At 36.9% G+C, this 22,830-nt stretch overlaps 1 protein-coding gene across 3 annotated transcripts in view; it reads right to left on the bottom strand.

The window, feature by feature from the left end:
- Window positions 1-202: 202 nt before the first annotated feature.
- The window catches only part of ARAP2 (ArfGAP with RhoGAP domain, ankyrin repeat and PH domain 2), a 149,357-nt gene continuing 126,729 nt past the window's right edge, over window positions 203-22,830 (bottom strand). For all 3 annotated transcript variants that reach the window (XM_010962699.3, XM_010962700.3, XM_045522396.2), the window contains 5 exons: window positions 17,365-17,447; window positions 16,257-16,292; window positions 14,240-14,303; window positions 8,642-8,776; window positions 203-3,306 (listed from right to left, as the gene is read on the bottom strand). In XM_010962699.3, the coding sequence (XP_010961001.2) occupies window positions 2,923-3,306; window positions 8,642-8,776; window positions 14,240-14,303; window positions 16,257-16,292; window positions 17,365-17,447 (702 nt within the window). In that variant the 3' untranslated portion in view covers window positions 203-2,922. The remainder of the gene's footprint in view (window positions 3,307-8,641; window positions 8,777-14,239; window positions 14,304-16,256; window positions 16,293-17,364; window positions 17,448-22,830) is intronic.

The following is a 22,830-nucleotide window of genomic DNA, read 5'->3' as shown; positions in this document are numbered from 1 at the left end:
AGTGGTACATTGTGTAGTACTGGCTGTTGAAAAAAATATGAGTATTTGTGGAGCTTCAGAGTTCAAACCTGGGTTGTTCAAGGCTCACGTGTATATTAGTCATCACAAAGTCTACAGGTGTTATTCCCACTTCTTGGATAAGGACACTTAGATTCTGAACTTTAATCCAGTATGTCACAAAAAAGTCTTAAATCTGTACAGGTATCTGAATTATTTAAACCTTTATATTCAACATATAGCAGTCATGGCAGAGAATATAGGGATATACAACATAATTTAGAACATTTTCAACAAAAACTTGTTAAAAATAATAACTATGGGATGTAAAGCAGATGAATTTTAGTTACCCACAGGACTCCTTTCTATGCTCTGTATTTCCAAATGATTAGAGATAAACGTGATGATGTACACACAACAGGATATTGTTCACATGAAACTAATTCTGTCTTTTGTTGCGTGAATAATATGAAAGTCTTGGTGTAAATTTTGATGAGATGATGAATGTTTTCATCATCTCTCCAGAGTGATTATCAGAAGTTTGAGAAAACACAAATATATGAATACTACAATCTGTCCAAATAAATTTGATGTATTTTCAAAAATATTTCTTTCCTAATACAGTTTGTGTAGTTTAGGATTAAAAATTGCCCAATGAACAATGCAAATTGGCAGCTAATTTAGTTATGCAGACATATTTTTACTTCAGTTACTTTTGCTTAGTTTTGAATTTTCAGTGCCACTTTGATAAATCATTAGTTAATGATTTGTTTAGAAATCAAATATTTAAAAGCCATGTCTAGTAAGTAACTTTAGGGCTTTAGAAGTGAATGAGTACCATCAATTTGTTTGTGTCATGTTTGCATATATTCATCATTTTAAAAGGAATAATATTCATACTGATGTGCTTGAAAAAATGACAGCTAGCTTGAAGTATATGTTAAATTCAGATTTTTAAAAAAGGAAAACAGGAAAGGCAATCTATTTGACTTATTTGTCTGTCTTCAAAAGTTGAAGGTGGTTATTTTGAAAAACAGTCACACATTCAAGTGGACTTGTAAAACAATTTTAATTTTTACTCAAAATATGTGAGATGTCATCATTGGCCCTTATCTTACACTTGAAAAATGGAGACACTTGTACAGGAATGGATGGGAAACCAAAGTTATCAGATTTTAAGCTCAAGTTTCAAAAGTATTCAGATAAGGCAGGTAAAAATATCCAGATACTTTCCTGTTGTCCAACACTGTCAAACATAATTTTCATGTCTGCTTATTTCATAAAACATAAATAGTTTTAGATTTTTTTCATTAAATAGCATGATTTCTTGCTTCAAAGGAAGGCTGCCCAATAATGCCACCTATTTTATAAACTGACCAGCAGTTTCTTTCTTTAAAAAAATTCCAATCTATGTGGATTTAAAGAATAGATGTCACAAACCCGTGGTAAACTGTCTTATCACCACCAAATACAAGTGATCAGTATTTTACAATGAAGCAACTCATAGCATTTAACAGCACATTACTGTACTATGATTGGACTGACTGAAGTGTGGGCTTTTGAACATAGACAAATTCAGATAAGACACCTGAATGACAGAGGGGGCAAAAAGAAATGGGAGGAGTAAAGCTTGGCTACATAAAATAATGTTAATCAAAACTCACCAGACCTAATAAAATTCTAAAGAAACTGATGAAAAGTGATGCCCTTAATGTGAACTATAATTAGGTAGTATTGTCTGTCTGAGGAAAATAACCAACTCGGTAGCTGCTCTTTATGTGGAAACAAAAATAGAGGGCTTTGTCTTATCATTAAGCACAGGGAGGAGACTGCTGCTTTATTAAAAAAAAAACCAACCCCCCCCCCCAAAACGACGACAACAAAAAAAAACCCAGACTAGATTAAAAGTTAACCCCAACTCCAAAATGGCCACATGTTGTACACGTCCAGTAAATTCTGGCATTGCAGAAAAGACATTACAACCTTACTTAAAATAATAAGAAATGAACATACAAAGTAAAACAATAACAACAACAAAAAACAAACAAAAACAATAAAACCCTGTGATGATGAATGTTGCGCGTACCAGAACCATAGTAAGGAACTCTTTCTCATGAACAAGTTCCAGTCAACACTGAACTAGAATGAATCTCAACAGCCTCCTTGACTTTTAGGACATTTGTTAACTCTCTGCCTCTTTTAAAAAACCCTAGTGTTGTTTGACAGGCAGCTGCTAAAACCAACCGTACCCGCTTTTCAACTTCCTTCCCTGACTGTTCCCTAAGGCAGACCCTATGTAAACCTAAAGACATACAGCAATTTTATTTACAATGTTTCTCAAAGTGCAAAATGTGTTATATATAGTTTCATAGGCGTCATTTAAACACCACATTTTATACAATACAGTACAGTTTGCAATTTCTGCTCATAAATTACACCACTTAAAAGACAGCTGCAGTTGACCCTTGAACAATACAGGTTTGAACTGCACAGATCCACTAATACGTGGATACTTTTCAACAGTAAATACTATAGTACTACACCATCCACAATTAGTCGAATCCACAAATGCAGAGGGATTTTGGATAGGAGGGCCAACTATAAATTATACACAGATTAACCCGCCAACCCCCATCCCCTGTTCAAGGGTCAACTGTACTGCAAAAGGCTGGCCACTCAAAGTAACCCAATGCCTTCCTACACAAGGTTTATTAATACAGCTGAACTGTACAAGCTTTGTTCAGACCAAAAAATGGTTAATCTTACACTTAATCACATATATATATATATATAGCTTAAAATGCTCTTTAAATGGTTAAGGATAGCTAGACCGATCTCACCAACCAGGAATTATCTTATAGTTTGGTTTCCGGTTTGCAAACATTGTACACGATACTTAAAAAAAATAATAATTTGCAACATAAGTCATTTTATTTCTTTCTGCACGACCTGCTCCCCCTGTAACTCTTTTGGAAGGGGTCTTGACCGCTGCAGAACCACGCTCAGCTCCTCAATGACCTTGGATGGTAACTTATTATTAGTGTCCAAAGTAGCTTTGCCATTCCTATCCTCGGTCTTCCTCAATGTCTTTAGCCCTTTATGGCCTTTTGGTTGCCCTTGGAGGACCTCAGCCTCTGTGTCCTCCAGACAGTTGAAACTCCGATGTTTTCTGGTTCGACTTCGAAGTTTATCGTCCTTGTGCTCCAGGCACTGGGCCACAAGGGAAGCTCTCCCCTTTAAGGTGCTGTCCCCAGGCTCCTGAACACACTTTGCACCGATCCGCAGCCTTTCGAGTTCTGCTTTTGCACTCTAAAAATAAAATGAAACATCTCACAGGGAAGCAAGATCTGGCACACTTTGTTTCAAAAATACACTGCGTGGAAAAGTTGATGCTTCTTACACGAGAATTTCTTTCCGTGATTTAGGTTCTAACTCTCCTTTGGCACAAGCAGCATGTCTGAATTTATAGACTGATCTCAGAGCTACAAAATCAACTGAAATATAGACCATGGAAATTCATTTTAACAAGCATTTAACGTACCACTTCAAAGGTGTCTTTCAAGTTAGGTACTCAAATTGACTCTCATTTCAAACTTGCCTCTTCCAATTCACTTCTGCTTGGATGTGTCACATGTTCATGCATCTATAATTCCTAGTGTTGTACCCGAAGCACAGAGAAAAAAGGTGGTCTCTGTGGCCTATGAGTCTCAGAAATGCTCTGCACTACAGGCCCCTCTTTGCGATTCACAATACATGTTAGCATATTAAAGAAGCTGAGAGATGTTACAGCGGAAAATCCTGTTTGACTTCTTTTTTCTGTTTATTTTCTTCCCCCAAATATTTGACTAGTGAAATCTTTTCCTCACATAATGCCTATTAGAATCCCACAGACACATTTCAGAAGACACTGGAAGGTACACACAGTTATGTATTAAAGCCCACTTTGGTATCAGTGGATTAGAGTACACATTCATTCGGTGAACTCTAAGTGCCCGCAGGTCCCAGGGTCCAGGTCCACTGAGACAAGACCTGCGTTGGTTGCGAGCTGCACTTTCTTCACTAGCGTTCAGGGCGTCTCGTGACTGGGCAAAGGGGACTACACCCTAATCAAATGTGAGATTAAAAAAATGAACAACAGAGAATCCAGCATGTACTGGGTAGGGAGCCCCAGCTAAAGGCTACCCCCCACCGCCCTCAAACTGGGTCAGGGTGGAGGTGGGGGCAGGAAGGCAAAGTCATCTTTCTTTTCACAAGCAAGAGTTGAAGAAATGTCTTCGTAATTTCCTTAGTAAAAATTGCAAAGCACAGACAGAAGAAATCTCAAGGAGTTTATTTTTTTTTATTACATTACAAATGTTGGAGAGAGAGAGGGTGAAATGAAAATGATAATATTAAGAATGAAATTGAGTAGCATCAACAGTGTAGTAACTAAGGATGTCCAATAACATGCTTCAAAAGGCAACACTTCACCTTTTAATTTTTCTCTATAGCACTCATCACTTTTTTAAAAAATGTTTTCTATTATTTTCTTATTTTCAGGGGTGTGATTATATTTATTTTTTAATGGAGGTACTGGGGATTGAACTCAAGACCTTGTGCATACTAATAAGCAGGCACTCTATCACTGAGCTATACTTTCCCCCCGCTAAATTGGCTTTATTTGTTTGTTTATAACGGAGGTACTGGGGATTGAACTCAGGACCTCGTGCATGCAAAGCATATGCTCTCCTATTGAACTATTACCCTCCCCCTTCACTTTCTAATATACTGTGTAAGCCACTCATCTCTTGTGATTGTCTGAATGCCCTGCTATAAAGTCAACTCATTGCAAGAAGGGTTTCTATTTTTTCACTTTTGATTTGTTCACCCTATTACAGAGCATGCATACAGGAAATGATCAATAAATATTTTCTGAATAGTGACTGAAGAAAGGTTTAAAAAAGTTCAGATGTATAATATTCTGTTCTATTTTCCTAAATCCCAGCAGATCAAAAGAGGAAATTATGAGACAAATTCAAGCTGAATAAAAACAATTTCATCAATGTAATTTATAAGTATTTTGTAATTTGGAATTTTCTGATAAGATTAAGATTATGCATTATAGATAAGTATTTCTTCTACACTAAAATCGATAGGAAGAAACATTTAGTTATTTAGTTCCTAGCTTAATTCCAAAGTTTCATTAGAATATGTTAGAGGTAGTGTTGGTAACTGCACAACCATGTGAATGTAATTAATGAACTGTGCACTTAAGATGGAAAATTTTGTTATGTGTATTTTATCACAATATATAAAAAAATGAGAGATTAGTAAAAATGATGACTATTAGCATAGGAATGTGACAGGGAGTTTTATAAAAAATATAATCTTATTAAACAGTTTCACTTGGCATCTATTAGGGAAAATCAAGGATATAGAGTGGTTTTACATATACTGTAATAATAGTTCTCATTATCTTTCAACTATCAGCAGAAAGACTTTAAGAGTCTCTTAGATGTTGAATTTGGAGGACAAATATTAATATATGTAATGCTGAAATTTCAAGTAAAACTATAATATTAGCCTAAATGACATAAGCTTATATGAAGTGGGGAGAGGGGGATGAAGAGAACTGTTAAGAAGATGAGAGAGGGAGTGATATGCATGAACAATGCGGTGTGTGGAGGGCCTTAGCCTGCTGTGGGGAAAGAAAGCCAAGGGCATTGATGCTGTGGAAAGAAGGACATCCTTTATGTGCTGCACTGTTCTTAAAAGACAAGGTATGAAATTGGGAAAGCAAGAGGTAGCCTGGTCCAGACGATACTAGATTGTGTCAGGGGGCGTTTAGAGAAAACCGTTTGAATGGGAACGAGGATCTGAAAAGGAGTCGGTCTCCCACCAGAAAAAAAAAAGTTCCTCTGTCACAGTCAGAGCAAGATGCAGGAATGGGTGAGCAAATCTCTCACAAGGCTCTAGACTCTGCCCGCATGTATTTGTCTTTATATCTAGATGAGGGCCAATGGTTATGGAGGTCTCATGATAGCAAAACGTAGTATGACCAGTGTACCGATTACAGCAGAAACTCTCTTAAAATGACTTTCACTACTGAAGTCACTGTATTAGTTGATATCATCTCTTTGCTATAAAGTATATATCACTAATTTATTCTCATGATAATGTTTTAAATGCTTTATACTTTATATGATTATTTACACTACAGAATATATCATGCAGAAATAGAAACCCAAGGAAATGACCATATGCTGAAAGTCACACAGGTGGGAGTTCAGAACGGATCCGAGGCTGGCCTGTTTGAAACCAGTCTTCTTTCCACCACATCAAACTGTGCTCCAGGATGATGACAGGGGAGAGAGGTGTTTAATGGGTAGGATTCTAGGTCACCATTTTCTGCTTCAACTGCATCATTTTCTTTACTCATAATTTTTGTTTTACAGATTCCTTTCAAGGCATTCTTGAAAGGAAAGGCAATTTTGGAAACGAGTGAATTATTCCATATTCCTTCCAAGGTCCTTATTTTGTCTCAATAAGTGTTAACTCTGTGCCAAGCATTAGTCTAATAAATTCTCAAGTATGATATCATTTAATCCTCACAAGCACCCTACGAATTAAGGGCTTCTGTTATCCCTACAGGCTTACAGATAAAAGCTGAGCACAATGATAAAGTGTAGGTACCCAAGAGTAAGCAGGAGGGCTCTAGGTAGCATCTAGCTTGTATGTTCTTAAGCACTCTGTTGGCCTCTTCATCTGATTTCCTTTGCCAACATCTTACTTCCCCTGGCTTATTCAGCTAGCTCACTACTAATTTACTCAGTTAATTTTAGAAGTCACTTCCTCCAGGAAGCCTTCCATGCCCAGATGAAGTATCCTCATTCTACCTTCCACTGAGCCTCATGAAAGCAAGACAGATCACAGAATGGGAAGTCACCAACTTCACCAGTATGGCAACAATCTGAAAAGCAATCTTTCTTGAATATATCCATTGATAAAGACTACATTTTTCTAATGAATATAACCTACTTAATAATATTTTAAGCTACTTTATTAATATATTTTCTCACACATTTACATAAATCTAATCTAATTCTATATTTTAATGGTTCATATGAAAAACTGTAATTTTAATTCCTTTTAAACTTTCAATGTTTTTCAATGAAAAATACTAAATATTAAAAAATTTTCTTTGCCAAATATGTTGAATTACCACATTTACCAAATTTACAAAAAAGTCTGGCTTAGTTTAACTACACATATGTTTTCAAGCAACTAGTATTTCATGGCATTGTTTTAAAAGCCTTTAACAATTTTGTTAGTTTTAGCTGACCAAATTTCTGATCTTAAGTATGCTAAAAAACAAAACAAAACGAAACAAAAAACTGTCTCTGAAGTTCTGAATTTGGGATTAAGTAACAAACTACTGTATATTAAATCATCGTCTCAATTCCATACTGGATACTGGTTAATATATTTGATTCTAATAATTTATCTTTCTCTTTGTTCCATAATCGATCACGAGGCAATGGCAGAAGAAGCTGGGGTTATCTACTCCCCTACTTTTCTTCACTGGTTCAGCTTGGGTTCCTGGAAAGATTCTAGATTAGCTGAGGAGGCCACAGCTCTGCAGAGCAGTTGCCAAGAGAAACCTGTAAGCACAGAACATCCGGAGGGACAAGCGCCTGGGCTCCTGGGAGCCTTCTTCTTCCCTGTGTTTTTATCAGCACAGGCCTGAGCAGGCAGCGAAGGAAATAAGCCATTATTTTCAAGGCTTTTATCTTTTAGAGGAGAGGCATATTACAGTGGAATAAATGTTCGAAATGGTAAAACATTTAAAAAAAAAATCTGATCATTAAATTAAAATGGCTTTCATCCTTCAAAAGTTATTCCTGTTTGGAAAGCAAGAAACACACAGCTTAATCCCAAACAGAGGCTCTAAAAAGAAATAATATCTTCTATGTGCTTTTCTTTTGCAACTCATCTAAGGCATCGAAACTTGCGCTAGTCCCGAAGGGTCAGTTTTGAGTGTAAACAGCCTGCGTCCTTTCCTGAATCAAGACTGATGCTCTTTATGTTCACCCTGCCCTTAAGGTGAGAAGGAAAACAAATAGCAGTTTTCATGAAAGATGCCAAATTTCCTTTATTGATGCTCAGGGGTCATCCTGTGGTTCCCTTAAATGAACTGAGACACCCCATGGGTTCCCAAACCACTGGAATTTGATTGTGTTACTGGAATGTCTAGTCACAGTGTCTCCAGACATATTCTGCCACAGGCTTATTCTAAGGAGGTTAGATGTGAACTTGGAAGACTAATTTGAGACTGCAATTTTCACGAGAACTTCTGTATACATACTTGACATTCTTGGCTACTTTAGGGATAAAAAAAAAAGCAGTACTGTGCATATGTAATTGAGTGGTCAATGACATTATTAAAACTAATCATTTAAGACAAGTTAATAAAATAAAAAACTTCAAAGAGTGGCACAGGGTTATTCATAAAGTTTTCTTGATGGATATGATTTTTACTACGCTTTCCAAAGTAATTATTACTGTGGTTTTGAAACCAATGCAGTAATTAATGCATTGAATCACCTTATGACAAAAGAAAACAAATGCTATAATTAATGGAAAAACAAATAAAATCCTAACCTACCTCAATATTTCTCCGGGCTTGGGTTGCATTCCTCTCGTGCTGGATGGGAATTAGAGGCAAACCTCCGATTTTGGGATTTTTGGTGATAGAACGTTTTCGCTCCTTTCCAGCTGGTGGCCATATATCATTTTCATGCTGTGGAAACACAATTTCCTGCTGTTGGTGTGTGATTTATACCATGTGGTACACCAGGTTACATAGTCACTTGGCTCCTTTTCCATACGTCCAAGTCAGATGCTCTGTGTTCCATGAGGCGCCCCGTTGTAATTATGATGTTAACTCTGGTGGCGGAACCACTCCAGGATGCAAAACTCTTACGTGAACTGAGCTTTGAGGTCTCAGTTCAATTTCTAGCTTTCAAATACATGCCTTCTGTACTACTTACAAAACCATGAGGGGGAATATGTTTAAGGAAACCAACAAATGTAATACACCTGCCTACATTTCTAGGCCCTGGAGTCAAAATGACTATACATTCATCTTCTCTTCCCACAAAGACAACTTTCGTGTAAAAATAACTTGATGTTACATATACCCCCAAGTCAACATAAGGCATGACTGTCAGGACAAGTATCTTTGTGATCTTTGGGAAAATGTTACTCTTTCATCTAACTGAGTTCCAAAGAACTGCTATCTTATACCAAGACATTCACACTGTACATTGTGCAACAGAACATGTGGTACATTTGTTCTCAGATAGTACTGACTACATATTCTGGCCACTGAGCAATTATAGATATGACTGGAGAAAAGTTAATTTTGCGAAGTGGAGAAATACCCACAGGTAAAAATGAAAGCTCTTAAATGATAAATCCTGAAGATATGCATATGAAAGGAAAAACTTTAAAGAATTTTTCTACCTCTCAGGGTAGATTAACTTTTCAGAAGTTGGGAAAAACAAATTGATTTTCAGATGACAACCTATGAAAGAAATACAGAATACCAACTATACTGAGAAGCTTAGAGATGTTACTGATGAAATGAAAACCATCTAGTAAATTATATAGCTGAATACCTACTAGTTATTTTCTTCTGTTAAGATAGAACAAATTTTTACTCTTAGGTTGCAGTCTGTATTGTAATATCACATTTTATACAGCCAAAAAATTTAATTTCAACAGATGTTGAATGTGTGCTCATTACATAATAGCAGCTAACTTATATTGAGGGGCATACTGCTAGACTCTGTGCTAATCCATACCTTGCCTGTGGTGGATAACGCTGTAGTAGACATGGGTCTGCTGCTCACTGTCTGACCTTGACCCTTACTTTCCAGCTAGTTTAGTTTAGTTTCATTTGCTCTAAATATTCTTTAGACTTCTTGAGATCTTCAGTCTCTTCTCTACCACCATTCTCCTTTCACATTCTTTCTTACTTCCTTCACAGCCTGCCTTGGATTTTCACAGTCAATCAGTATGCTCACTTCCTTCCAATATGTTCAAGCCATTTGCTGCTTCTCTTTCTATAATGTTGGCCTGGCCAAGCCCTAGTTAAACCCCATTTAACTTACTCTGTTGGTGCCTCCAAAATGATGAAGATCAGTCTGGAGATTCATCTCACTTTTAAATTTACCCTCAAATTTCAAGTGAGCACTTAGCATTCCCTTGACATTCTACTCCCATACCACTGGGTTCCCGACCTTCTGAAGGTTACTGCTCATCTCTTACTCTGCCCCAACACTTCTAATATCCCTCCCTGACTCATTGATTTAATTTAAAAAGAACACAAATAACAAATGTTGGCAAAAATGTGGAGACAAAGAGAAGGCTCATACAATTGGTAGGAACGTAAACTGGGGAGCCACCATGGAAAACAAAAATAAGAACAGAACTATCATATGATCCAGCAATTCCTCTCCTGGGTACATATCCGAAAAGAAACCAAAAACAAAGACACTGATTTGAAAGGATACATGCACCCCAATGTTAATAGCAGCATTGTTTACAATTGCCAAGAATGGAAGCAACCTAAGTGTCCATTACAGATGAATAGATAAAGCAGATGTGGCAAATATATACAATGGAATACTACTCAGACATAAGAAGGGATAAAATTTTGCCATTTGCAACAAACATGGATAGACTTGGAGGGTATTATTACGTTAAGTGAAATAACTAAGACAGAGAAAGACAAATACTGTATGATATCACTTATATGTGGAATCTAAAAAAATAAAACCAACTAGTGAATATAATAAAAAAGTAGACTCACAGATATAGAGAACAAACTAGTGGCTATTGGTGGAGAAAGGGAAGGGGGAGGGGCAATATAGGGGAAGGGGATTAAGAGGTGCAGACTATTAGGTATGAACAAGCTACAAGGATATAGTATACAAAACAGGGAATACAGCCAGTATTTTATAGTAACTATAAATGTAATACAACCTTTGAAAATTTTGAATCACTATGCTGTGCACTTGTTATTCATATAATCTTGTACACCAACTATATATCAATAAGAAATAAAAAACTAAAGGAAAAACAACAACAAATTATTAGTAATCATTCAAGAATTTCATTTTCCCACCACGAAATGTACATCTAAGGCCATATAAACATCTCTTCCAATCAGTATTTTCTCTGATTACAAATAACGCTTCTCCAGTCATATCTATAATTGCTCAGTGGACCAGAATTGAGTCAATAATCTGAGGACAAAGGGGTCACACCCTCTTTGGGATAATGACTTTTTCAGCAATAATGAACATATGTGTTTGCTCACGTTGCTTTATGTCTGCTCAGAGCCTCTGCTGGTTTAACATTCTCTCCTTCAATTCCTTGATAGAATTCTCAGCACCCAAAACCTGATTTCCTTCTTCCTCCATGCTTCTCATTCTTCTGCTCATTTTTTCTCTTCTGTTTGACCTTGAAAGTTTGCAGTGTCCTAGGGCTTATCTGTCTTTCCTCACGTTCTCTCCCTACAGCCTCCCCTCTGCAACTGTGCATTCTTATTCTCCCTTGTTCTTATATTCTCTCTCTCTCTCATCTCGCCCAATCCCCTCACGGCATTTCAGTACAACCCAAATGCTGGCTCCCACCAGACTTACATTTCGGCTCCAAACTTCTGCCTTATGAGTTTTTGATTCAGACACCTAACCTGCTAATCAGCCTATCCATTTGTATGTCCAATAAGCATCTCAAATTTCACATGGCCACAACAGAACATTCAATGTTCTTCTGCATCTCTGATGATGTCACCTACGTTCACCATCTGACCAAGTTAAACAGCTAGGACTCTTCCTTGATTTCTACTCCTCCCAAACTGCTATCGCCAATCAATCTGTAAGCCGTACTGGCTCTACCTTCAGATACTCTTGAATCTGAATATGTCTCACCAGATCCACTGTTACCACCCTAGTGTGAACTGCCATCTTCCACAGAGCTGTTCTTCCTGCTTCCATCCTTGACCCCCTCCAGTGCAGCCTCAACAAAGGAACCACAATTTTTTTTTTAAGTAATATAAGCTGATTATATCATTCCCTAGTCTCCCACTCAGACTTCCAATCTCTGACTACATCAACTGCCCCCTGCCTTCCTCATCTCTGACATCCTCTCTCAGGCCTTCCTGATGTGCATGGAATGAGTCAAGAGGATGACATGTCAGGACCTCGGATTTGCTGGCCCCTATCCCTGGAGTGTTCTCTTCTGTCCTGGATACCTGACTCCCTCACTTCAGACAGGTCTCAGCACAGCTGTCAGCTACTCAGAAAGGATTCCCTGAGAGGCTTTCTCAACTAGCGCCTTCCTTACATCAGTCATGCTGGCTTTCCCTTCCCTAGCTTATTTTTATCATTTCATCACACTAATACCTATTAGAAATTGTATCAGATTATTCTTGTTCCTATTTTAGAAACACTAACTGAGCATGTGAGCATGTGCTTTGTCGGAGGCATTGGGCTCTGTGATGCAGATATACATGTAGTTTTAATAAGGCTGACATGGTCCTTCCTCTCATGGAGTTTATGTTTTAGTAGGAAAGACAGACTTGAAAAACCTGAATATGCAAATGGTTTTAAACTAGAGCTACAATGTCGAAGTACAGGATGCTAAGGGGTCCTGCAGCCTGAAGGTCTAATTGGTCCAAAGATCAGGGAAGGTTTCTCTGAGAATGTGACATGTAGGCTGAGGACTTTCGAGGCAGTGGGGGAGGATGGGGATGGATATTAGAAAAGTATTTCAGGCACCACAAAGAACTCATTGTAAGGGGCACTCACTGTTGATATGTGTGTATTAACATATTAACTATTAACATTTGCTACTTTCCTATCTGTTTTCCTATGGAGGTGAACCATTAAATCCTCAAATCCAAAAGGACCTTTGTGTTTACCTTAATTCTAAGAAGTGGAATGAACAGAAGAAATGTAATTGCGCTGAGTCTCTGGGGTGAACACAACAAGGGAGGGCAGGTGAGGCAGGGAGAAATAACTTGGTGGTGAGCGTAACCTCTGCTTCTGGCTATTTACACCTTTCTTTTCAACTACAGAGTCTACTGACTTCAATTATAAAAACAAAAACATCAAATTTAGTTATGCCATAAATCGACACTGTAACAGTTTTAGACTCTCTGGTTCCAATTTTACTAATACTTCAAATCTACCTTTTTTTTTTTTTTTTTAAGTAGGACTTGAATATCTGAATTTTTAAAAAATCTCACAAAAAAAGAAGAAAAGCCTCTAAGAAGTTAGCAGCCGGTCTTTTTCTGGCAACGTATTCCCAGGCAGTAATAGTACAGTCAGGCTGTGAAGAGCAGTGTTTATTAACCACTGGAAAGGTTAATAAATTAAATGAACAGAGAAAATGGTTTTCAAAACAAGGACAAGATTCTGGGGTGAATTAACTTCTCACTTGTAAGAGAAACAGGGAAGTACATCCCGAGTAATAAAGAGTGGCAACTTAATTGTCACCAGTGAACTTCAGTGCTCTTGTGGGGGAAGCATTGCTGGGCGTTCAGCCAGACAAGGCTGGGGATGAAACCAGTCCCCTGTTAAGGGGACTATTTAACTGTCCCTCCAAGGGGGAGTCCTCCTCTAGGGAGGCCAAATGGGAATGGGAACAGGTGTCGGCCCCTGGCGCCCCTGGGTTTAAAGCACTAACTAAATGTACGGTCCTGAGCAAATCACAGAGCCTCCGTTAATCCTGTTCCCTGATAAGCATAATCTTGCACGATTTGTTGCAAGGAGTACACAAATTAATTCTTTTGAAGTATTTAGCATGCAGTATGTATTCAAGAAATGGACATTCCTGTCCTTGTTTCTGGAAAATCAGGAGGCCATGGGGAGAATAAGAAGGAAAAGAACACATTTTCTAAACAAAGGTCAATGGGATGACAGCTTAGACAAGCCCCTCGTTCTTATATGACCATCTTGAAGCACCTCTTGCAAGCTAAGGAGCTGCTGGGCTGGCAAAACAAAGCCTCAACAAAGAGTAAACTCTCTTTCAAGGAGTAAGGGGTAAGTCTGCATTCTCATATATTTTAAAAAATGAATGAAAAAAAAAGTATGTGCATAAAACTCATGAAGAATTCTTTGAAAAGCACCACCACATGGACATTTTTCCTTAAACAGTTATTATAATTGATGGTTGGAACAGATAATCATACCTGGGCAATAAAGACATTGGCCATCCACTCCATCTGAGTTTGTGAACTATCACAACACAGGTGCCTGCAAAACAAGGTTTATAAAATATATAATTCAAGAAGACAATGGGATTCTCCAGTGTATTTGTTTGGTAAGTGATCATACCTCTTGGAGTTTCTTCTGATCAATGATGTAATGTAATCAAAATGGGAGTATTTCAGTACAAGTTGCTTTAGGCTTCTGTTGAGTGTATATTACCAAAATAATAGTGTAAATATGTTCATTTAAGCAAGACATAGGTAAAGGGAGCTGTTGAAAAATGATCAGCAATATTTTTGGAAAGGCAAAAAGGTCAATGTCATTTGCTTTTTCAGGTACATAATGGTAAAATATTTTCCCCCAGAAACTCTGAGCCTAAGAAGAAAAATATGTGCACATTTTCTTAAGAGCAGATTTTTTAAAAAAGGCTTAAGTCTCCATCATTATGATTATAAACATTACTTTCCACCAGACTCACAAAAAATGAACTGAAAGAAAAACCACTGCATGTCCAATAACACTGACTGAGTAACCTTTTATTGAAAACCTACCTAAAACAGAGATCTTGCCCTCAAGGTTCACATAGTCTATTAAGGGAGCCAGGAATGTAAACAAATAAATTATAACATGTGAGGAAAAGAGAAAGTGAAGTTAAACACAAACATAGAAACAAACAGCACACTTGGGGATGACTTGAAAGTTGTTTCCTGGCAGAGGAAAATAGTGTAACTGATGTTAGAACGGTATATGGATATTTCAGTGTAATTATATTTTTTCTATTCCTGTATTATAGATAATTTATTTGGAAAAATGTTAAAATGAAACATCTAAAAATAATTCTTGCTTCTTTCATTAGAGTCTCTTAAAAACAGTGTCCCTTCCCATTACCACATCAGGAAAACTGTTCTCTCCACCAATCATTTTAATTATGCACCCACGGGTACAAAATATTATAGATGCAAAGAATAAACAAATAATGATTAGAGCTGAGAGTTTTCTGATGAGACTTTTGGAGCATTTTGGCTAGGGTTTGAATACAAAATGACAGTTGTGTCTGCCAGATCAGCAGGAGGATGAAGTGATGAGAAAAGTGAGTAGCAAACACTACGGAAGAAGGTATAGTAAAGGGACCATGCAGATATGAAGCAGCAAGGCATGCCTGGCGAACTAAAGACAGATGACTGTTTTATCATTAGGGAAAAAAGGGAAAGTCATGGGAGATAAAGCTGACGGAGCCCCATGTTAAAGGGTCTCGTGTGCTGTGCTTACAATCCTGTACTTTATCCTGTAGGTGCCGGATTCACAGGAGAGTTTTAAAGCAGAAAAGAAGCATGAGAAAATCTCCTCTGGTGCTGGGTGGAGAACGTACCAGAAACCAAAAGCAAAGTCAGAGGCATGAAGAGCACTTAGGACTCCTGGAATCATCCAGGCAGATGAATGAAGGAGTGGCCCCACGGACAGAATGGGTCTGGGCGGATCAGAGAGAGAATTAAGAGGCAGATCCCCTGCAGGTCAGAGACTGATTAGACACAGGGAGGTGGGGGAGGAGGAATCATCACCTGGCACAATGTCTACAGAGAGTGGCTAGATCCTGGTGACATCAATGGAAAAAAGTACCTCTATGGAAAGAACAGATTTGAAACCAATATATATATTTTAATCTGAGTTTTGACAAGTTGTTATCCTTTATTTAAAACTGAATTTTGCCTGCTTATCCCATAAAACCAGGGATTCCACATTTATATGATAACTAGGAAGAAATCACATGTAATTTGTCATAAGAGGCATTGACAAACAGGATACATGGGACTGAAATGGACCTACACCCTGAAACAAATCTATTTTCCCCTTCTTAGGTTCAAAGTATCTAGAAAAGACTTTAACTTAGGTGAAACATTTCCTGTCTCTAGATCTATCTGCCAAAGAAAGAATAATGTTATTCATTTACTGACGTTATCATCAGTATGGCAAATCCAAACCTGCCAGCTGTTAACTTACCAGTGATGCTTTTCAGAATACGCTGTCAATCCCCAACTGCATCATGTGGGAAAAAAAACACATGCATACATATTAAAAATGATACATTTTACAAGACTGAAAACAATTAGATGTTAAGGAGGTAATATTTAATGGTGGGAATGCATAATAGAATTGATATTCACAATTGATGATTCATTGGGTGTCATTTATCTAGAGATAAAGATAAATACTGAGGGATTTGACTACAAATTTAAATATGTTGAAGAGAAACAGAAGGAATCTTATGATGTTATGGGGCATGGGGTAAATCTCTCAGAGGATATTCTGGGCTGAGTAAGGACGGATGTCCAGGAAAATGGCCAAAAGACAATAATTTACATATTGATTTACTGATATTGTGAGAGATGAAAGAATGTGCCCATTGCAACACAGCTATATGTGCCGGGCTTACAAATTAAGCACAGAGGCAAAAGTGAGGACATTTTCAGTGATAGAATCTGAAATCATATACAGTCCATTAAAACGATGTTTTATGATGTTAAAAATATTTGTGCCAACATCAGCTAGCTAATCAAAGTAATCTGTGATAAGAAAGTGTAGTATAACCTGAATGCTGGGTTGATTCAGGTGTTAAAGTGAAGCCAGGATTAAGAGGGGTCTTCTTTCTACCATCTATGTGCTATGGATTTATTACCAAATTCAGCAAAGCCAAAAGGGCAAATTGTAGAGCCAGGACCAAGATGTTCTAAAAGCCAAGGAAGCTGGAGGGCAGCATTTGTCCTTCTGTGGGTAGACTTTTTTGCAACACTCCTTAACACCACGAGGGTGTGACTGAGCAAGGAATGGGACATAAAGAAACCCATATGCTTCCCAGCAGACGGGGTCTTCTGGGGGTTTCCTGTTCTACACAGAGGACATGGATTCACCCAGGAGCTTGACTTGAGTGGAGACATCATCCTTCCTTATCCACCCACACAGGCTCCCTGATCTGCCACAGATCCCCGGCCACCTGTCTGTCTAAAACTTAATTCATACGAAGTTAGACTAGTGCCACGGATCCCCACTCCCTTGAACAGACATACTCTCCCGTGACTTTGTCAACAACCCTTCCCTTCCAAGCTGTTACCTTGTTGGAGGCTTCATTTTCTTTTTCACTCCAAGATAAAACTTCATTGAACTGAGAGAAAACATTTTGTCAGGTTTACTGCTCTGTAAAGGAAAACAAAATAATTTGTAAGGAAACACATTTTCGAAATATCCTTACATTTTCCTTGAGTGTTAATGATCATGTTTAGAATTGTTTAGTTTCTTGAATGTTTCATGAACACAATACCAAGTTTTTAGTAAACAAAGATTGTCCTGATTACAATATTACAAATTTAAATAATTTTGGATATATATATATATTTATAAATAAGTGTATATGTATATACAAACACATGCATACACAATAATTCCTTATTCAAAACATCTGGGACCAGTGTTATATCAGAATTGATAATTTTTCAGTGTTTTCATATTTAAAAAAAAAGAACAATATAATGTATATGCAATATATTCTGTAACTCAACCACACCACCCGTGTTGTCTGGGGCAGCACCCTGATTCAAATATATTCATATTTCTCTACAGATGCATGACATTTCATACAGTGTGAATAAATAAAGGCTAAAATATTGTTATGGGCTGAATGTTTATATCCCCTCCAAATTGAAATATAACCCCCAGTGTGATGGGACGTGGGGGCTTTGGGCGGTAATGAGGTCATGAGATTGGAGCCCTCGTGAATAGGATTAGCGCCCTTGTAAAAGAGGCCAGAGAGCTAGCTCACTCTCTTTCTGCCATGTGAGGATACCAGGAGAGGGTGGTAGTCTACAGTTCAGAAGAAGAGCCTCACTAGAACCTAGCACACTAGCATCCTGCTCTCAGACTCCTGGCCTCCAGAACTGTGAGAGAGAGATTTGCTATTTATAAGCCATTTGGTCTATGGTACTTTTTTACAGGAGCCTGAACAGATTAAGACAAGTATCTTCATGTTGGTTTAGGTCAGGTTTTGCCACCAAATGGGTTATGACTTTCTGTACTTTTTGGATTTCGGAATTATAAAAAACAGACTATGAAACTATATGGGTATATACTGAACTATATCAAATATCCATATTAATGAAAATTTTCATGAATAACTCATGAAAGTTGACTATGAAAAAGAATTTACATTTATTCTAGATCAGTTATATATCCTCCATACACATCCAAACATATTTATCTGATTAATGTTAAAAATTGTTTTTAAATCCTTGAACCATCAGGAAAGTTATCTGACAGAGGCAAAACTTAAATCATTATGCTCTAAGTTAAAAACTTATTATCAAACCACACACACTTCATTCTTTATTCTTGGTAACCCTGCAAAAGATTTTATAAAGACAATAGCCATGGAAATAATAATTAAAACAAGCTTTCCCCATATCCTAAAAATTTTCAAGGAAATCTTTTTTTTCAGTCTGGTAGACAGACAGCATTTACAACCAAGAGCAAGGAGCCTGGGGTCAGAGACCTGAGTACAAATCTGGCTTGCTACTGGCTAGCTTGTGACCACACATTACTGCTCTTTGCTCTTATATGATAAACATATTGACTATCTCATGTGGTTATTGTGAAGATTAAATGAGAAAGTAAAGGGTTATTGTGAAGGGTTATTGTACAGATTAAACAAGAAAAATTGCCTTTAAAGGGTTTAGGCCACTAACTGACCATATACTAAGTGCATAAGAAATTAACAGCTATTATTATTATAAATTTAGGACACACTGCTCCATAGAAATAGGAAGACAGACAAGTTGTTAGAACCCTAGGACAATGCACAAAAGCCCATTTAGCAAATACGTAGCTCAAATCAGTCCTAAATTCTATAAAAGTTAAACTATCCCTGTGAAGTCTTTTCTTTATGAAAGAAGTTGAATTTGAAAAGTAAAGGGGAGAAAACATGTTTATAAAATTAAAAATTGGTTTCCATGGAGGAAACAGGTAGAAGAATATAGAGGAAATATAGAGAAAAAAGTAGGCAGGAAGAAGGTCAGGAATTAAGCTTTGGGGACCAATGTTCCCTGTGGCAGTGATGATAAGGCCTGGAATTTACATGGTGGACTTACTTCTAGACACCCTTATCAATAAGTTTTCTATTACCATCATGGTACATAACTTAAAAATAATATTTTGGACACTTTTCCTGTATGACTAGATTTCTTGAAATGGAACCACTGGGTCAAAGGCTAGGAACATGATTAAGAAGATTTTGGCAAAATTGATCGGTTATGTTTACTTACAATTAAAACATATTCCTGAATCCACTAGCAATTTTCAGTTTTGCTTTGGTCAACAGTTTATCCATGCATTTACTTATTGACATTAGTTCTTTATGTATCAAACAGGAAACTGCCTTATCTTTTTAAATGAAATATAGTTTACCCAGATTGCTTACTGCTTACTTTCTTTATTTTTATGAAGTCAAAAATATACTGATCTTTTCTTTTGGACTCTCTTAACGACCACTTCACAAAGGGTTCCCACATAGCTGATAAATACTCAACTGCGTGGCCCTGCAGCTTGATGGGTTAGTGTTTTTAAAGTTTTAATTATTTTATCAATCTGGAGTATATATTTTACATACAATATAGATGAGAATTCAAGTTGAAAAAAATTTGTTAACAATGATCCCAGCCCTGTTTATTAAATCTTTCTTCAGACATGGATTTATGCTAGTATTTATCAAAAATAAATTGTAATAAACAATTACATATTTACCTCACTTTATGTTACCATTGCTAAACCTGTTTGTTTTTATGCCAGGATATTATCTAAGCTATTTTAGTTTTATTGTATGCATAAATAGTTGGATGGGAAATACCTGACAATTATTTTACTTTTTATGCCGCCCAAATGTTTGCAAGGATTCTTATCTGTTTACCCTTTGATGTGAATTATCAGGTCATTTTTTCCAAGTTCTAAAAAAGAATTCCCTTTGGGATCTTGAAACGAATTACATTAAACCTACAGATCAATACTAGTAGACTTTAAGTTTCTGTGATTTCTATCAGTGAAGTTCTGAGTTTTCTTCAAATCAGCTTCTTTTTCTTGTTTAGGCCATTTTCTGGTAGTTTGGTTTCGAGGTATTGATTTTTTAGCTCGCTACTTTACTGAATGTTAAGGAAAAACACTTGAAGTCTAACATGGAACAGTGAGGTAGCAATGAGTATTCCATACAGAAGAGTCAAGGAGAGGAGAGCTTAGAAGTGTACATAGTAGCAGAGACCCCGGGCCACCTCTGCCAAAGGTTAAATCAGATTACAGCTGAGGTTCATGTCCCTCCTCAGAGTTCAGACTGCCATTCCCTTGGACTCAGTCCCAATAAAGGGAGCCGCAGGGTCGGGTGGGAGGCAGCAATTCCAGCAGGATGAGTTAGATGCACATTTGAGAGTGAGATGCACTGCGCCTGAATGAGGCTGTCTTCATTTAAACAGGACGTTGGTAAGTCCAGGACTGCCTACATTCTGCAGCACTGTTGGCAATAATCTGAGAGTCTGCAGTAATACAACTGATTCCCAAGCCACTCCAGACACACAAGCTTGGGACTTTATTCCCTATCCCTGTCCTAAGAGAACACAGATGACATAATTTGAGAGGAGACCAGCCACTGGTGGAAAGAAACCTTTTTCAGCTTAAATCTTTAAACTGAATATGCATAAACAGGAACTGTAAGGATCCTCATGGGAAGTTCTATAAAAAGAAATCTTGTTTGGCAAGATAATTTTACTGTTGGTTTATGACAACTCTTTTGGTATATGCATTTTCTGGGGAATTTTTTCAAAAAGTTCAAGTGTTATGAAGTATGTAATGTGTGGCTTCAGGCACTATATTTCAAAAGAGAATTTTAACTAAGCCAATTAAATTAGTGTGCTTAAGAAATTATTCTTGTTTCTAAGAGGAGTCTGCATGCAACTTTTAACGACCTCCCCTCTTCCCCATTTGCTTTTTTCACACCATTAACAGTGTAATGGTAATATTCTTTGAAACTTCTCACCTTCTATGTAAATCAAGTCCGAAAACATTTTAATTAACATTTTCTGTGCAGGGAAAACTCTCAAAACAAAATATAGCTTCCCCCGTGGATTACCCTAATTTGTTGTTAATGAGCATTCATAAATTATCTCTAATTAACACATAGTCTCTTTAAATACACTTTTCAACTTGTAATTTCTACTCCCTTCTCAGTAAATCATTTTCTAAGTATATACAGGCACACATACATTAAGGACAACTGTCAAAACCATAGTCAAATCTTTATTCAAATAAATCAGGGGATTTTTACTACTGATTATTTACTGTAAAGTCACTTGAAAAGCTAATAATTGCCAATGACTGGACCATCAATATCAAAGGGGAAGGATCAACAACATGCAGAAATAACCAGCCAAATAACATCATGTGTTGAAAATAATAGTAGTTTGAGTTTAAAGGAAACCCTGTTAAGTCTCTCATCGGTTTGCCTTAATGTGCAAATTAAAGTATCAGTTACATTAATTGATTCTGATAGATGCATAAATACAACTTTCAAACACTTAATTAGACTATAATTCCATAACCTGAGGTCACTGTGATAAAAACAAAATGTGTTCAGTGTCTTTAAAGAACATATCTGACAAATACTGTATGATCTCCCTTAGTTGGAGAATCTAAAAAAGTCAAACTCACACAGAAGCATAGAGTAGAATGCTAGTTTCCAGGGGCTGGGAGTGGGAGGAATGGGGAGATGTTGATCAAAGAGTACAAAGTTTCAGTTATGAAGAATGAATAGGTTCTGGAGATCTGATGTACAGCATGGTGACTATACTTAGTAATACTGTACTATATACTTGAACCTTGCTAAGAGTAGATCTTAATGTTCTCACCACAAACACACACACAAAATATGTGAGGTAATGAATATGTTGATTAGCCTAGATGGTGATAATCATTTCACAATGTATATGTATATCAGAAGCATCACACTGTGTAACAAATATACACAATTCTTATTTGTCAATTATACTTCAATAAATGTGGGGAAAAATAAATATTACAAATGTTTAAAAAAAGAGAACATTGTCTTTTAGCCAAGCTCTTGGTACTATCACTGCCTCCCAGTTTATATGAATTACCTTTGATTAAGCAGGATGATCCTTTCAAAAAGATACAAATTCTTAACAAACTATGGTTACCAAAGGGGAGAGGGGCAAGAGATACATTAGGAGTTTGGAATTAACAGGTACACATTACTATATACAAAACAGATAAACAACAAGGACCTTCTGTATAGCACAGGTTGAACTATATTCAATTTCTTGTAATAATCTATAATGGAAAAGAATCTGAAAATATATGTGTATATATATATGAACAACCAAATTGCTTTGCTGTGTATGTGAAACTAACATTGCAAATTAACTACCCTTCAATAAAAAAAAATTTTTAAAAGATACAAATTCTTAAAACATATTCCATTAAGGTAAGAGATTCTTCAGCTCAATTACAAATCATTCCATCTAAAAAAAAA

The sequence above is a fragment of the Camelus bactrianus genome, chromosome 2 (genome assembly GCF_048773025.1).
Source record: "Camelus bactrianus isolate YW-2024 breed Bactrian camel chromosome 2, ASM4877302v1, whole genome shotgun sequence".
Taxonomy (NCBI): Eukaryota; Metazoa; Chordata; class Mammalia; order Artiodactyla; family Camelidae; genus Camelus; species Camelus bactrianus.
Note: the sequence above shows the minus strand (reverse complement) of the source record. Positions and strands in the feature narration are given on the sequence as shown.